The 16,401-nt window shown below is 45.8% G+C and overlaps 1 protein-coding gene and 1 long non-coding RNA gene across 2 annotated transcripts in view; one reads left to right on the plus strand and one right to left on the minus strand.

Moving 5' to 3' along the window:
• The window catches only part of TEX2 (testis expressed 2), a 110,823-nt gene extending 98,277 nt beyond the window's left edge, over positions 1-12,546 (plus strand). The window contains exons 9-12 of the mRNA XM_081219114.1: positions 4,711-4,836; positions 6,543-6,752; positions 9,040-9,160; positions 10,849-12,546. Of these exons, the coding sequence (XP_081075240.1) occupies positions 4,711-4,836; positions 6,543-6,752; positions 9,040-9,160; positions 10,849-10,971 (580 nt within the window). The 3' untranslated portion in view covers positions 10,972-12,546. The remainder of the gene's footprint in view (positions 1-4,710; positions 4,837-6,542; positions 6,753-9,039; positions 9,161-10,848) is intronic.
• Positions 12,547-13,540: 994 nt separating this feature from the next.
• On the minus strand, positions 13,541-15,197 carry LOC308607300. The gene is made up of 2 exons (XR_014013987.1): positions 13,829-15,197; positions 13,541-13,629 (listed from the first exon to the last, which is right to left on the minus strand). It is a non-coding gene; the product is annotated as an uncharacterized lncRNA (long non-coding RNA).
• Between the last annotated feature and the right edge of the window lie 1,204 nt (positions 15,198-16,401).

The raw sequence follows: 16,401 nt of genomic DNA on the forward strand, positions 1-16,401 counted from the left end.
ACAACAAAGTTGCAGAACCAGCTGCCAGTAAAACCAAGCACCTTAGGCAGAAGCAGTCTTGAAAATGAGCTCTAACTAACCGGGAGCAGGACTGAGCAGACTTCGGTCAGGAGCATTTGTGCAGGGAACCCTTTCTGGAAACAGCCCTGTGCTGGCCCAGGGCTGCTGGGACTCCATTGGAAAGAGGGGTCTTGGGAGCCGGTAGGGCCCCACCACAGCCAGGTCCCTGAGATCCTTGCCACCGAGGCGTTCCATGTTCACTGTTATTCATGCAGCTCTCTTGGCACAATTTCAAGTTCATAAACTCAGCTGATTGGAGGACAGACACATTTCTGAGCAAGCAGTGCTTCTCTAGACTGCATGAAAAAAGTCCTCTGCATTAGGAATATACTGGTATTATATTTAATTTATAATATATATCTAAAGCACCATTTTTTTCCAGTAGAGTCTGGTATAAAATGTTTTGCTTCTTCCTGTGAGGGTGTTAAATTTTATGTTGATGTGTAATTGGCTGTCATTTAATTTTAAAAGCAAGGAAAAATACAATCTCAAGGCACTTGGGAGGAAAACGCCTGGATAAATGAACCCTTAACCCTTTTTTGCATAAAGGACCCCCTTGGGAATCTGAGAGCTCTGGATCCTTCCCCCAGAGAATGCCTACACATGCACCATTTGGCTCACAATTTCTGGGAGCTTCAAGAGCCTCTCAAAAGCCCATCCATAGCTAAGAGCCTGATCCCAGAAGTGATTCTAGCATCACTTCTCCTCCTCAGTCAGGAGCTATGGAATCGCCCTGAGGCTGAATGCCGGAGGAGAGCCAGAGTCCCTGCACCTGTGGCTGTTACTGAGCGTGTGATGTGTGGTTTCCCTGAGGAAGCCTCTCCTAGAGCAGCATGTGTGAGTGGTGGGTCCGCAGCAGCCCTTTCCTCCAGGCCCTCCCTTTAGCCCGTGGCCGCCTGTCCAGGGCCTCACTTCTGGGCAAGGGCTTGTCCCCTGCCGTCCTGCTCTGGCAGGGCCTCTGTCTCGCTGCTTCTGTCTGTCCCCCTTCAAGTGTGCAAATGACTGTGCCGTGGGGAGTACCTGAGGAGGTGCTGCTCAGCCTGTGGGAAGTCCTGCTTACTGTAGAAAGTTTATGAGGACCCTGAGGCTGCTGGTAAGAAACTGAAGTCTGTGTCGCTTCACTCTAGTGAAGGCCTTTCCCTTTGAAATGTGGGTACCCTTTATATTTGCAGACATTTTTCCTTGAGTCTTTGTATTTCCCGAATAGTCTTCTTGTTACACATTGTAGTTACAGTGACTTTGGGGTGATAAGACACTCAAAATGGAATTCAGGTGGTGAGCTGGGCAGTCTGAACTTTAGGAATTGGCCTGAAGGGGACCTAAGCGAGTCAGGAAGGGGAATGTGCTGCTCGCTGGCTGCTCTTTAAATGCACATCGGGGCGGGCGTTTCTTGGAAGGCCCTTGGCCCGTCCGTGCTCTACCACGGCAGCCTGGGCTGGCGTGCAAGTCCCTGTATGGGGGCCCCCCCGACCTCTGTATTGGGCCGCTAGTCCCTGGTGTACCCGGGTCCACCACCCCGCCCCGAGGCCCTGATATTCTGGGAGCCCAGTGCTTGTCGCCCACGCTGTGACTCAGTCTAGCTCTGTGGGTGTACGTGCACGTGTGTGTGGCAGATATATGGGCCCGACTTCTGTTAAAGGAAACTAATGCACTCTCGTGAGCGTGGTTCCCCTCCAAGCAGTCCTCACTGGGCCGTTTAATCTAATTATGCACCCTTCACTTAAAGCGTTTTTTGGAGCTGCTTTTTAGAGTTGCTTCCGGAGCCTGTGCCATTCCTTTAAGTATTCTGAGTGACAGCAAATCTTCCTACTTTCTAGATGGATTGGATCTTTGAGAAATTGCCAGACGTCGTTCAGGGGTGATGGTGATTATGAGACTAAGAAATTAAATGTTTGGTTCAAGACAGAGAGTATCAGTGATAAAATAATGCACTTTTTCTTATGTGTCCGACTGCAAGCGCATTTCCAAAAAGATTTTTAGCAGAGGCAGCAAAACTGGAATAAGCCCTTTAAGGTGACTCTTGAAAGGATATTGCACTTATCTCGAATTCTAAGGTGTGTTTAAAAAAGTAGGCTTATCACGTTCTAGCATATCTTATATAAGAATGTGCAGGGTGTCTTTCTCTGAAATTCATGCTGAAATTCATCATAAGGTTGAGATCACGAAATGCATGTTCGGTTATAAAACTTGAATATCAGCGAAATATTTAATTACACTTTTAATTAGTAAGTATTGGGTGCCGCATAATACAGCCCCCCCTATGCTGAGAGGAGAGGTACCATTTGGTCACAGTCAGAATTTCATGTCATCTGATCTGTTTTAACTGACAGAGCATTGTCTAAATGATTAACTTCAAGCCACAAAATTTGTCCTGTTCCCTGTCCTGCGGAGGATTAAGTCAGGAACCCGAGAGCTCACTGCAGTGCTCAGCCTTTGGCATCTTCTGCCCCAGGTCTGGAGGCTGCCAGATGACAAATACCAGTGGGGAGAGAAGGGGACAGTGGTTCTGCAGGTTTCACTGTGGTCCAGGACACTGAGCAGCCTTTTGTGCTCTGTACCGTCCTTACCTGGCAGCAGGAGGTCTGAGCCAGGGGGCACAGTCGTTTTACTGATGGAGAAGTAAGATAGGTTCTGAGATGGTCGTGTTATCTTTGGGGACTTAGCTCCCCGACTTTCTTCATCCCAAGACCCAGTGCAGGCTTTCTTGGGAATCATATTTTACTTTTTATATAAAAGAAGAGCTCTGTGAGGGCTGCCTAACCCTGGAAAGCGCTGAGATGGTTTTGTGACCAGCAGACACACGTGAGCATTTCCTGGACTAGCCTGGCTTCTGATGGAAGGAGGAGGAGTCGGGTGCTGTCCCCGTGGCCAGGGACGAGAGGCCTTTGTGTCTGCAGAGGGAGTTTCCCTTTAACACTGTACTCAAGCCTGTTGGCTAGAGTGCTGGCTCTAATGTTTCAGGGCCAGGATCAAGGAGGATCCGGGTGTCCTGCCAGGGAGGACATTTGTGCTCGGTCCTCTTACAGCCGGGCTCCTGTTTCAGGGCGGAGATTTCAGTGCCCTCTTCCCAGTGCTGGGGCATCTGCTGGGCCTTCAGGTCCACACTGGCGGGTGTGCTCTGCCCTTGGGTGCCCTTGGCCCTTGTTGGCCAGGAGATGACTGCCCCCAACGAAACCCAATGAAAACCCCAAAGGGTTATGGTGGTGGCCCAACGAAAACCCCAAAGGGTTATGCCCGCAGGAAGATGGGACCTAAGCTGAGCTGCCTTCCCCTGTCCTGGTGATTTTTGTCCTTATCAAAAATACAAGGCCCCCACGTGCCACAACTAAGAAGCCTGTGAGCCACAACTGAGACCCAATGCAACCAAAAAAAAATAAAATAAAATAAAAATACAAGGCCCACGCTCTGCTTAGTGACCATTTGGTAGCTTAATTGTGTTCATTCTGTCCCCATTAAGTCTCTGAGCCTCAGAGATGGGCCCTGCTTTCTGCCTCTCTGAAGCAAAGCCACCATCCAGGGAGGGAGCTGCCTTCTGTGGGGCCCAAGCTTGGCCAGGAACCCCCAGGGACCTCACAGGGGAACCTTGATCACTGGCTGCTGCCAGTGATCCAGTGGAAACTGAGGCTCTACCCTGGAAAGATAAACAAGGGACATTGCTCTCTGGTGAAGTTTTTTATTACTTCATTTAAAAAACGTGGTTTTTAAAATATAAATTTATTTATTTTTGGCTGCACTGGGTCTTTGTTGCTGTGCATCGGCTTTTTCTAGTTGTGGTGAGCAGGGGCTACTCTTCTTTGCAGGGCGCGGGCTTCTCATTGCGGTGGCTTCTCTTGTTGCGGAGCACGGGCTCTAGGCGCGCGGGCTTCAGTAGTTGTGCCTCGCGGGCTCTAGAGTGCAGGCTCAGTAGTTGTGGTGTACGGGCTTAGCTGCTCTGCGGCATGTGGGATCTTCCCGGACCAGGGCTCAAACCTGTGTCCCCTGCATTGGCAGGTGGATTCTTAACCACTGCGTCACCAGGGAAGCCCTAAAAAACGGTTTTAAATTAGTACTTTTCTTGAAAAGTTCCTGGGTTCTCATGTCAGTTGCTTCCTAGAGTCCCTTGAGATTTGTTGGTTGTTGGCTTTTTCTGTGACCTTCAGGAGCTGGGGCAGGTATGGGCTAGGATACGTAATTTCACTAAGAAGGAGTCTTGAGCCAAAACTAACGGGAGGAAACTAAGCCAAAAAGCATAGTTGTTGACCTCAGCCAGAGTCAGGGGACTTGCCTGCACATCCCCGTCATCTGTGAGGTGGTCGTGGCGCCAACATGAGCTGTCCCCTCCCCCGTGCAACCATCGTCCTTTCCACTCACCTTCCCATTGGCTACGCCGCACTGTTGACGAGATCACTGCATTTTGTGTGGACTGCATCACACTCCCACCACCTGTCTTTCTGACGCATGCGCAGAATCCAGCCCTTCAGGCCCAAGTCCTCTGCGGTCCTGCCGGGGACTTGGCACTGAAGGGTCTCCCGGGGGACCAGGCCAATCCGAGGACTCTTGGATTGGGCCTCTTCTGTCTGGGCTGGGTGGGGGAGGGTGATGACGCGGTAGCAGTGGTGGCGGTGGAGCCTGGCGCTGGGCCAGCTGCCGTGGTGACTCTGCCCTGATCAGTTGCAGGCCCAGGGCCTTCTGTCTGGCCGACAGCGACGAGGAGTCCTCCAGTGCTGGCTCCTCTGACGAAGACGACGCACCAGAGCCCGGCGCAGGAGACAAACCGCTTCTCCCAGGGGCTGAAGGGTGAGTGGATCCAGCTTCTGGGGTCTTCAGACCTGAAGACCTGAATAGCTTTCCCTAATTAAGAGGGTCCAGACCAAAACGGTTTTCTTGGGCCGTTGGAATCAATAACAGAGAATTGAAGGGCGTGTTTATCACAAGGAGCACAGATTACACAACAGCTCCCCCTAGTGCGGATAGGGAGCATTACTTCCCTTCCGACGGGTCACACTTGCTTCTGTTGAGCTTTTAGTTCCTACGATGTTGAAACATTCAGGTGATTTCTTCAGTGAATTTTGAAAACGTGGGTCACTTAGCTGATCTTTTGGATCATGAACTACATTTTGGTAGCTCCCTTTGCCTGTTACTTGGACTGCTGAACGATCAAAGTGCTTAGGCTGCCTCTCTGTAAGGATCTTTTAATTATTTAAAATGAGTGAAGAAACTAAAATGATAAAGAAACCAGGTGATTCAGAAGTATTTGTAAGAAAATATCAACCTATTCACTTTGAAATCCTACAGAAGATGAAAAGAGAATCTAGATGTTTGAGGAATTGGGACTAAAGTTTGTGTGCATTATTTAAACTCTCCCCACCTGACCTTCTTTTTTTTTTTTTTTTTTTTTTTTTGCGATATGGGGGCCTCTCACTGTTGTGGCCTCTCCCGTTGTGGACACAGGCTCCGGACGCACAGGCTCTGTGGCCATGGCTCACGGGCCCAGCCACTCCGCGGCATGTGGAATCTTCCCGGACCGGGGTCGGCAGGCAGACTCTCAACCACTGCGCCACCAGGAAAGCCCCCTGACCTTCTTAAGAACAATTGCTTTTGCCGAGACACATACACATACTATTCCTGACACTCTGGAACTGTGGAAGATTTTAAGAGCAAATATCCTCTCTTCTTAGGGCAGTCTTAGGTAGATACGACCTGATACAGGAAAGCTTGTTTTCCTGGGCTGCTAGGGTATCAGCTGGATGCAGCTTTTTTCTTTAGATGCTCCTGAGCCCTTTGACAAGTCGTTGCTGCTCAGAGTTGCTGTGACACCATCTAAAAGGCAGATGTTTTACTGTGTTTTGCGGCCCTGTTAATGCAGCCTGATTTCTTATTTGCTATGTAGAGATGGTGAGGTTTCGCTCAGTGGACACTGGATTTATATTCAGTATTTGAAGGTTATAAAGGAGAGCAGGTGAGATGCCTTCCCTGCTTGCACTGGGAGAACTTGGTCAGACTCGCCATTGTCAAGACTCAGGCTCTATCTGATGTCTGCACCTTGTCTAAAGTTGTAGTTCTCTGGACTTCCCTGGTGGTCCAGTGGTTAAGACTCCGTGCTTCCACTGCAGGAGCACAGGTTCGATCCCTGGTCGGGGAACTAAGATCCTGCATGCCATGCAGCACAGCCAAAAATAAATAAATTAAATTAAATTAAAAAATAAAGTAGTAGTTCTCACCTGGGGGTTATTTTGTCCCCCCCCAGGGACATTTAGCCATGTCCAGAGACATTTTTTATTGTCATATCTGTGGGGGAACGTGCTATTGACATCCAGTAGGCTGAGGCCAGGGATGCTGTTAAACATCTGGCAACATCCACAACAAAGAATCGCCCAGTCCACCGTGTCAGTGGTGCTGCGGTTGAGAAACTCAGGTCTAAAGTCAGGTGAACACAGAGCCACCAAATTGTTTGTGAAGGAACAAAGTCTATACTAACACCCGTCTGTGTCCCTCATTTAAAGGTATGTTGGAGGTCACCGAACAAGTAAGATTATGAGGTTTGTTGATAAAATTACCAAGTCAAAATATTTCCAAAAAGCAACGGAGACAGAGTTCATTAAAAAGAAGATTGAAGAAGTCTCCAATACACCACTGCTGCTAACTGTAGAAGTACAAGAATGTAGAGGAACCTTGGCGGTCAACATTCCACCTCCCCCGACGGACCGAATATGGTGCGTAGAGGGCCCCTCGGGGTCAGCCAGTGACTCCCCTTCTTGCGTGACCATAAAATCCCAGCTTGCTGACCCTTGACGCTATGGAAAGTACCTTCTCCTGGGAAGAAACACTTTCCAACGTTTTTCGTGGAACCTTAACGTTAGTTGTAAATCTGATTCTGTCTTCTACTGTGAGTGGTTAATTCACATATAAAGACTCATCTTCACACGTTAGGAAGAGTTAAGGTTATTGGTGAAGTTTATGGGATGAGCTGTTTCTATTCTTGGTCTTCCTCCTCTCTCAAGCCAACCCTTTCCACCAGTGACAACAGCTATCATTTGTAGACCTCTTATTCTCTGCCTAGCCTGGGGTGTAACTGCTTCACCTGGCCAGTCCTCACAGCATCCTGTGGAGATAGGGCCATCGTTATGCCCACCTTACAGATGGGGATCACACATCCAGCAGAGTCCTGGGTGGTTAGGGAAGACTTCTGCAGGTCAGACCTGGATGTTAAGGAGGCAGGAGCATGTGTGCTTGGTAACTGCGGTAGAAGGTCTACCCAGAGAGTTGTCATTTGACTGAACCAGTGGGTCTTAACTCCACCTGTGTATCACAGTCACCTGGGTGACTTGTTAAAGCTATGCCCAGCCCAGCTCCCAGGATTCAGCAGTTGGGGGACTAAGCCAGGATTGAGAATCACTGAAATAAATTTTTCATGAGCCCAGCAGAAGAAAATCACTATCTATAAATCTCAATTTTAAATTGACATTCAAATGTGCATAAGGGTATATGAGGATTGCATAAAAGACCTCTTTGTACCATAAGCTACAGTTGTGTGAAAAAGATAGCTCTGTTCTGTTATAGAGTGAAACCAGCATGCTGGTACACAACCTTAGTGTTCATAAGGGCTTGTAGGAATGATCACAAAAGGGTTTTTTAATTGACTGATCATTTAATGATGATATTGGTGTTTCCCAGTAAAAACTTTAAAATACCATTTTAGATTTTATTTTTTAAAAGTAATGTTTTCACTGGAAGAACATGAAGAAAACAGAAAAAAAAAGCCTGTAGCCTTACCATCCAAAAATAACCAGTTAATAAGTAACTTACTATACATTTTTCCAAGCCTAATAACAAATTTTTTTAAAACAGTAAGCATTGATACGTTTCTTCCTCTTCCAAGCTTTGACTTAGGAGTTACAAATGCCACTGCTCAATGGGAGTTAAAATTAGAGACCGCTGGGCTAGTGCCACCCAGTGCATGCTCGAGTGCTGAACTGTTTATTAATCCACAAAGATAAGTATAGATATTGAGAGTGTTTAGAAACATGTATAGCAATTTGCCATTTTCATTGTACAGGCAGAGCTCATCTCGCTATGCTTTACTCTCCTGTACTTGCGATATTGCGTTTTTTACAAATTGGAGGTTAGTGACAACCCTGCATCGTCAGATGATGATTAGCATTTTTTTAGCAATAAAGTGTTTTTCAATTGAGATACATACATTGTTTTGCACACTTAATTGACTACGGAATAGTGTAAATATAACTTTTATATGCACTGGGAAACCAAAAGTTCACGTGACTCACTTTATTGCAGTAATTAGCTTTATTGTGGTAATCTGGAACTGAGCCCACGGTATCTCCAAGGTGTGCCTGGATTTTTTAAAACATTGGTCCGTGATGGGTTGAAGTTTTTAGTTTGATAGCACACAGTCTCTTGACTGGATTCCTTACCAACAATTCTGAGTGCCAGTCTGCTCCACTGAGAAGCCATAATTATGGTGTGGAGTATGGAATGAAAAAGCAGGTTATAGAACATTTCTATTTAGGTATGCATATTAGGAGTGTGGGGAAAATTGATGCCACTTCTCCCAGTGGTCCTATCTTGGTTATGAGACTCAGAGAGAGAGTGTCTTTTATTTTCTGCTTTATACACTTGTATATTTTGGATTTTGTAACAGACATATCCTACTTTCATAAAAATAGAAACAAAAAAGATCCTTGCCATTTTAGGAAAAACAAAAACCAGAAACAATGCCCAGGTCATGGACTTCTCCAGTGGCATTTCCTGGCTTTCTTAGTTTGTCACAACTGTTCTCAGATCATCACGGCCCTGGGTCCAGGGACACAGGGAGTTCACAATTCATACTTGCTGCACTGAAGTGTTTTTTAGAAGGGATTTTTGGAAGAAGAGAACATTTAAGTAGTGATAAAGCCTTGTGTAAATGAGGAATGTTTGCTCTTGGTACTGTCCACTTCTTTTCTTTGATTCTAAATGTGGTTATTACTTGTCTTTAAAAAGGTATGGTTTCCGGAAGCCACCACATATCGAGCTGAAAGCTCGGCCAAAACTTGGAGAGAGAGAAGTGACTTTAGTTCATGTGACAGACTGGATAGAGAAGAAACTGGAGCAAGAGTTTCAGGTACACCTGCAGTGTCATCTAGTGTTTCGTGCTGAGGCTCTAAAAGCTCTGGGTAGAACAGAGGTTCTGAACTTCATGTGGGTCAGGATCCTCCTTGGAAAATCTGGTGAAAACTATGGACCCCAGGAAAGTACACATATGATCAAATAGGCATAAAGTTTCAGGTTTAGTTTAAAAAACTCTGAAACTCATCCACAGAACCCCGTGAAGTAGTCTTTAGAGGAAACTCAAAAGGTAGGGGTCAAAGAGCAAAATGACTATCTTGTACCAGTAGGCCCAGCGAGGGTTAAGCCGTCCATCTGCTGGGGCTATCTTTGGACTTTTTCCCTGGGTGGGGCCTGGATTTGGCCAGCTAGTAGCACCCGGGCTGTGGTGGTTCCTGCCCTTGTGTGGTACCCATCTTGCTTAGTTTGTTTTCAACAAACAAATTGTTTGTTTGTTGCAACAAACATTCTGCGTGTAGCTACCACCTACCCTGGAAGTCCAAAGATGAATCAGGCCCGTCCCTCCCTTGTGGATCTTCTAGAGTAGTCTAGAGATCTTCTGGAGTTGACTAAGCCAGAGCTCATTCTCTAAGCCTGTCTTCTGCATTCTGCCACCAAGGGAAATAGCAGTGTAGCTGAGGCCGTGGAATGAGCTGTTCCTATCAAATTTTTATCAGGTTTTTGAGGCATAGGTGTCTTTTAAGGTTTTACGGATTAACAGACTATTTACTTTGTAGTAAATTTCAGCTTTTGAAGAAGACCGGTATTATTTTTGCAGTAGTATATTTTGAGTTATTGCCTTTAAAATTATATATTTTTTATTATTTAAAAGCTATAGGTTAAATATAACTAAAAACCAATCTATGGAAAGCTTAATCTTATCTCCAAAAGGCAAAGTACTTTGAACCTAATTAGGGGAAAGACAATCTCATGCCTTCAGTTCTTTTCCTTTTTCTTATCTCCCTAGATCCTGCATTAGGAATTTGGGTGGGTCATCTCTTTTAGGGGTATTGGGATATAAGTGTCATCTCTTTTAGGGGTCAAACTTTGGTGCATGGTATTTTTGAGGCAAGTTGGGAAGTTGAAGGGTAACTGCTTGCATTCTTCCATGGCCACCTGTTTTTGTTTTTGCTTTGGAAGAAAGCATTGCTGAAGTTGAATACATTGCCAAAATTCACTTACATTAAATTAGTTTATAAACAGATAGGCAAAGCACCATTATTGTCAATCACTCATTATCCTTTGGGTGTTCACTATAGTAGGATTTCTTTCATATGTAGCTTTAACTGGTTCTGGTTTGAAAAAAAAATTAGCTTACATTTTTGTTGCTAGGATTTAAATGGATAAGTTGGCTTATGTGTGTTGGAATATGTGTTCTGGATATAAAAGTTTGGAAATACTGTGAGCAGCTTACGCTCTTAATTCTCTTAATGTTATTTATCAATTCATGAGTAATTTTATTATATGTACATGAAATCAAAGGCTGCTTCTTCCTCAGAGCTTATTGGGTTCTCATGTTTGTGCACTGGTGTGATACCTCAACGCTTTCTAAATATCATAGAGGAATTAGTTTGGAATGTGTAGGAAAAGTTGTTTCATATGTATTTTAAAAACTAGTCTAAAGCCTAAAATTATTATCAGAACACACTAGGGCAACTCTGAGAAAAGAGCATTCTTCCACATGCCTGTTCCTTCTTTCTACAGAAAGTTTTTGTCATGCCAAATATGGACGACGTTTATATCCCTATCATGCACTCAGCCATGGATCCTCGCTCCACTTCCAGCCTCCTGAAAGACCCACTGGTGGAGGCTGCTGATCAACTGTGATGGGTGCAGACCTGGTGTTCCCAGTATTATGAGATGAAGCTCAAGGTGTGGGGTTCTCGGCTGCCATCTGGGCTGTAGCACTGGCCTTTCCTTGTGCCACAGCTTCTGCCCTCTGCCTACTGGTGCCCATCCCACTGGGAGGTGTCCAGTGAATGGGGTCCAGATTGCCTCCTGCAAAGCTTTGACTCAGCAAAGGAAAACTGGAAGGATCGTCACAGTGGATCCAGAGATTACAGGTGACTCCCACCATGGCTTTTCTAAGTCTACCAGTTTTTGTGGCAGCAAAAGAGCACATTAAGAGCGAAGCTGCACAGCTGGAAGGCTTCCCCTTGCCTCCTCGATGCCTCCAAAGCTTTTTCTCAGGCAGCCAGTGCAGTGGAATGTTTTCTCACTTTTAGTTTGTGTGATGCAGCCCTCCACACCAAGAGAACGTCAGTGTGGTTACACACGTGGAGGGTGGGGAGTAGAATTTTGTAAACTATTTCTTTGGTGATAAAAAGATATGCATAGCAACTTACTCTTATCAATTGTGCATTTTGGAAGCAAGTAGCCATAGAACATACACTCTAACACACTATCAGCTGGGGCGGGAACCGTGGGATTTATGTGACCATTAGGCAAAGCCATGAGATCAAACCATCCCACCCCTTTTACCAAGGAGGTACAATCACCTGGTTTCTGACTAATCCCAAATGTTTTCCTGAGACTTGAGCATATGTGGAAATATCAAACAAACCTAATGACTGGACTGTGGTGGGGCCAGAAAGCCAGAGCCACCGTCCTTCCACCTGGCACTTGCTGTGAGCTCTGGGAAGCTTTAAATAGGCATCTTAAATGCTTTGTTAACCTAATTGGTTTGGGATGTTTTGTGGGCAGTTTCCTTTTCCGATGGCCAAAACCGGAGACTGCTCTCTACCATCTTGAGTCAAGACGATGCTGATGTTTGCTCAGCATCAAACACTTGCTGTTTGTTCAGCATCAAACACTACAGATCTCAAAAATAACGTGACATTTAACGTTGCCAACTTTATTTTGTGCATTTGTGTCAGAACATTTAGTTTACAGGTTTCGGGGCTCTCTCAAACTGTGTAATTTGCTTTGAGAAGTACTCAATACAATTTTTTAATTGTTTAAAGCTGCATTCAACATCAAACTTACCTTGGGTTAACTTTTGACAACTTACATCTGTGGACAAAGCTCATAGTGGTTTTTTAAACAGCAACAGCACCTTGCTTGAACGGGACTTTAAAGAAATTAATATATTGAAAAAAACATATTTGAACCCTTATTTGATTACTTTAATTGTACCATTAAAACATTTGACTTAAATTATTGGACCATTCCAGTCAGTGTACTGTTCTGATTTCTCATTGTGTAGGTCAATTTGCCTGTCAGTGCGCATGTCTTGTTCGCTGGTCTTATAATTTTTGTGCAATAATTAAAGGCAAAGGACTAGATGCACTATTGTGTAAAGAGATTACACATGACTGTACCCTGTTGCACTTAATCAAATAGTAATGTGGGGATTTACAATCGCTTGCATTGTTTCACAAAATAAATCTCTCATGTCAAATACTAGATAAGCATCCAAGTTATTTCTACTTGATCCTGCTTAGACAATAGTAACAGAATAAACTGTGGTACAGAATAAACCTGGGCCCTCAGCTGCCAGTAGCAGCTTCAGTTTCTTGGGTGGTCACCGGACCCGTCCTGTTAGAGGATCCAAAGTAGACCACACCCTGATATAAGGAGGGCGCTATTATCCTCGATTCGTATTGTTTAAAGTCCTGCTTCTGAGCTAGAGTTTACACCAACTGCCTACTAACCCTGCTAACTTGGGGCCCCCTCCGTTAAGTACCAAAGCGGCCAGACATGGCACTTGTGCATACCTGCCCTTCAACACGTGCTGCCTTGTACTCAGAAATGATTCAAGTTTCACCTAAATCCAGGAGGGATCGGTATCACCTAGAATGTGGATTACGAAGGCGTGATTGTGCATTTATTTAGGTGCCTATGTTGTGCCCCGCAATGCACAAAACCGTCGTTGTGAGCTGTTCAAGCTATCTGGGGCATATCCAAATAAGCAGTTGACCCTAAACGGCGGTTTTTCTAAGTGGTCCGCGAATACACCTCAGCCAGACGAGTTCAGCCCATGCAGCTCAGGACCGGGAGCCAGTTCGTGTCAAGTGCACCACGGCCTTCACTCAGGCGGTTCAAGGCCACAGCCGGATTCTCATCTCCCCTCCATGCAGACGCCCTCCCCATCGCGGTTAAATGAACGTGCCCGTCCCACTGATTGCCACGGAGAGAACACTCGGACTCAAAGGGCAGGCACAGGAATAAGTAGAGACTGCAGGACCCCCGACGACTTCCCCAGCCCCCCACCCCGGCAGCCCAGTGCCGCCGTGTAGCTCGCGGTTAAAAGGGCCGCCGCCGCGGGGGGAAGACGGCCCCAGTTATGCGCAAGCGCCTGCTGCTCTGGCGCTGCAGCCTGACCCCCGGCGCCACGCGCAGGCGCGGCGGGGGCTCAAAGGCAGCGCGTCGCGACAAACAACACGGACACCACCGCTGGGATCAAGCCATTTTATTGAGCGGCTTCAGGGGAGAGTCGAAAAGCTGGGAGAACAATGAGATCCGACTCCTTCTCCTAGCCGGGACCTGCAAGAACGAGAGCGGTGGATGAGGAGGAGGTGGTATACCCGCAAGCCCGTTTCCCACCCGCCGCCTCAGCGGCCCGGCTCAGACTCCAGTTCGCATCACCTTCGTCAGCAGTCTAACACGTGCTTTAATTCGGATGTCATCACCGCCAACCGCCCACCCTCCACCCGGTTCCCAGGCCCCGAAAGAGGGGACAGACCTGCCCCGGCCCAGAACACACACCACCTCACCTTCGCTACTTCACAATCGCTGAAAGGAAGGAGAACTTGCCGGGCTTCTACTTAAAGAAGCAGACCGGAGGTGGTTGGGCGGGCTTTACCGCCATTAACCAATAGCAAGTCAAACTTCCAGCCACGTGCCTTTAACCTGGCCTAATGATTGGCCCTGCTCACTGAGTCCTCCAGAATATAGAGCGGTTACACGTCAGCCGTAAAGATGGGCGTCAAGGAAAGACTAAGAGTCGCGCGGTGTCCTAAATTCTTCTGATTTTTTTCCGCGACGTAGGTCGTCGGCCTGTGAGTAGTGCGTTTCTCCATACTACACAAAACGAAACCTTACAAACGGCAGGGCGCAAGTAATGCCTAACCTGTTTAATATTCTGTGCCAGTAGCTAGGCTAGGAGCTGAGGGGACAAACTAGTCTTGTCCCTGAATTTAAAGTAACCTGTTCCGGCAGAAAGACCTTGTGTTTGAAAGTAGACTGATGTGCATCCAAATCCTGACTTTGTGATGAATTCGCCCTGTGACCTTGATCACTTAGCTTTTCTGAGCCTCAGTTTCTGAAAAATAAGAAAAAAAAAAGTATTGTACGAGGCTTAAATAAGTTAATGTCAGTCACCTGGCACATTCTGAGTGGTAAACAAATATGTTTTTAAAGGACTGGTGTGATGTGGAAGACTTATGGATTGCAATACTTTAATAAATGCTAAAATAGAGCTATAAACACCTACTCTGGAAGCCCAAAGGAGAGAAGATCTAACATTGGGAAAGCTGAAAGTACTTCTAGGTATTGAGCTCATACTGTGAGCCAGGCATATTATTCACAAGTGGTCAATAATAAGTCCCCGCTCTCTGGGTTTGATTTACTGGAAGAGGAAACAGAAGACACACGGGCACGATATCTGGTTATCTTTACTTCCTTTATATGTTTTCCTTAGGAATTCTTTTCCTTTTTTCCTCCTAACTTAATAAGGAAAGTTTATTGTTTTTTTGTAATAATGAAAGCATTTCAGCCTGAGTTTGTAGTTGAATAGGACTCTTATTTTCATTATTTGCTACATAGTCTTTAGTTAAATTTTAAAATTCCTCTTTGATCCAAAACAGTAGTTATTTTGGCAAGTGTTTTGTAATGTCTATATGATGTTGACTTTAAGAAAAACCAAAACACACAATGTAAGAGCTGTGAGTTGAGTTTTTTCAGTGTCTTACTGAGGACTGTAGCCCAGGAGACAGTAGGAGAGCTATGAGAAAGTGTTCCCAAGAGGTAAGGGAGGAGCCAGGCTATATATGAATTTTTTTGCTGGGGAAAAAACATCTAGTCGAACATCAAAGATTACTGCTAATCACAAAGAACAGACATCTCAAGTTAATGATTTTAGTGCTTTTCTACATATGGGAAGATGCAAGAATCTAGGAGGTGTGGAAAATTTTCCTTAGATATGTATCTTAACTATCTAGGGGCAGTATCCAAAGTGCAGAATGCTTCCTGTTTTTCTCCATCCTGAAATCCCCACAGGCCCACTCTTAGTGGGTGACTTCAGTGACTAATGGCTTGATTTCCTTGTAGAACCGGAGTGGCAGACAACATTTTAAAAAATATATATTTATTTATTTGTCTGCGCCGGGTCTTAGTTGCAGCACGTGGGCTCTTTTAGTTTTGGCACGTGGGATCTAGTTCCCTGGCCAGGGATTGAACCCGGGCCCCCTGCATTGGGAGCACAGAGTCTTAACCACTGGACCACCAGTGAAGTACCTACAATGATTATTTCTATTGCTGCTGAAACATTTTCTTAAAATATTTATTTATTTGTTTATTTGGCTGTGTTGGGTCTTAGTTGCGGCACGCCGGATCTTCACTGCAGCACGAGGGCTTCTCTCTAGTCGTGGCGCATGCGGGCTCAGTTGCCCCACGGCATGTGGGATCTTACTTCCCCGACCAGGGATCGAACCCGTCACCCCTGCATTGGAAGGTGGATTTTTAACCACTGGACCACCAGAGAAGTCCCAAACATTTGTTTTTAAGTCAACATTTATTACACTGTCATACAGTTTCTACATTGGGAAACGAATTAAAGTTTTATTTGTAGCCTAGAATATGATCTACTTTTATAAATGTTCCACAGATTCTTGAAGTGGAGATGTTTTCACTATCATGTACAGATATTGACGTGAAATATTGATTAATTTGGGACTTCCCTGGTGGCGCGTTGTTAAGAATCTGCCTGCCAATGCAGGGGACATGGGTTCGAGCCCTAGTCCAGGAAGATCCCACATGCCGCAGAGCAACTAAGCCCATGCGCCACAACTGCTGAGCCTGCGCTCTAGAATCCATGAGCCACAACTACTGAGCCCACGTGCCACAACTAATGAAGCCCGCGCGCCTAGAGCCTGTGCTCCGCAACAAGAGAAGCCACTGCAATGAGAGGCCTGCGCACCGCAAAGAAGAGTAGCCCCCGCTCGCTGCAACTAGAGAAAAGAAAGCCCATGCACAGCAACAAAGACCCAATGCAGCCAAAAATAAATAAATAAATTAATTAATTAATTGAAAAAAATT

Source organism: Mesoplodon bidens (genome assembly GCF_964165515.1).
Source record: "Mesoplodon bidens genome assembly, chromosome: 19".
In the NCBI taxonomy this organism is placed as follows: Eukaryota; Metazoa; Chordata; class Mammalia; order Artiodactyla; family Ziphiidae; genus Mesoplodon; species Mesoplodon bidens.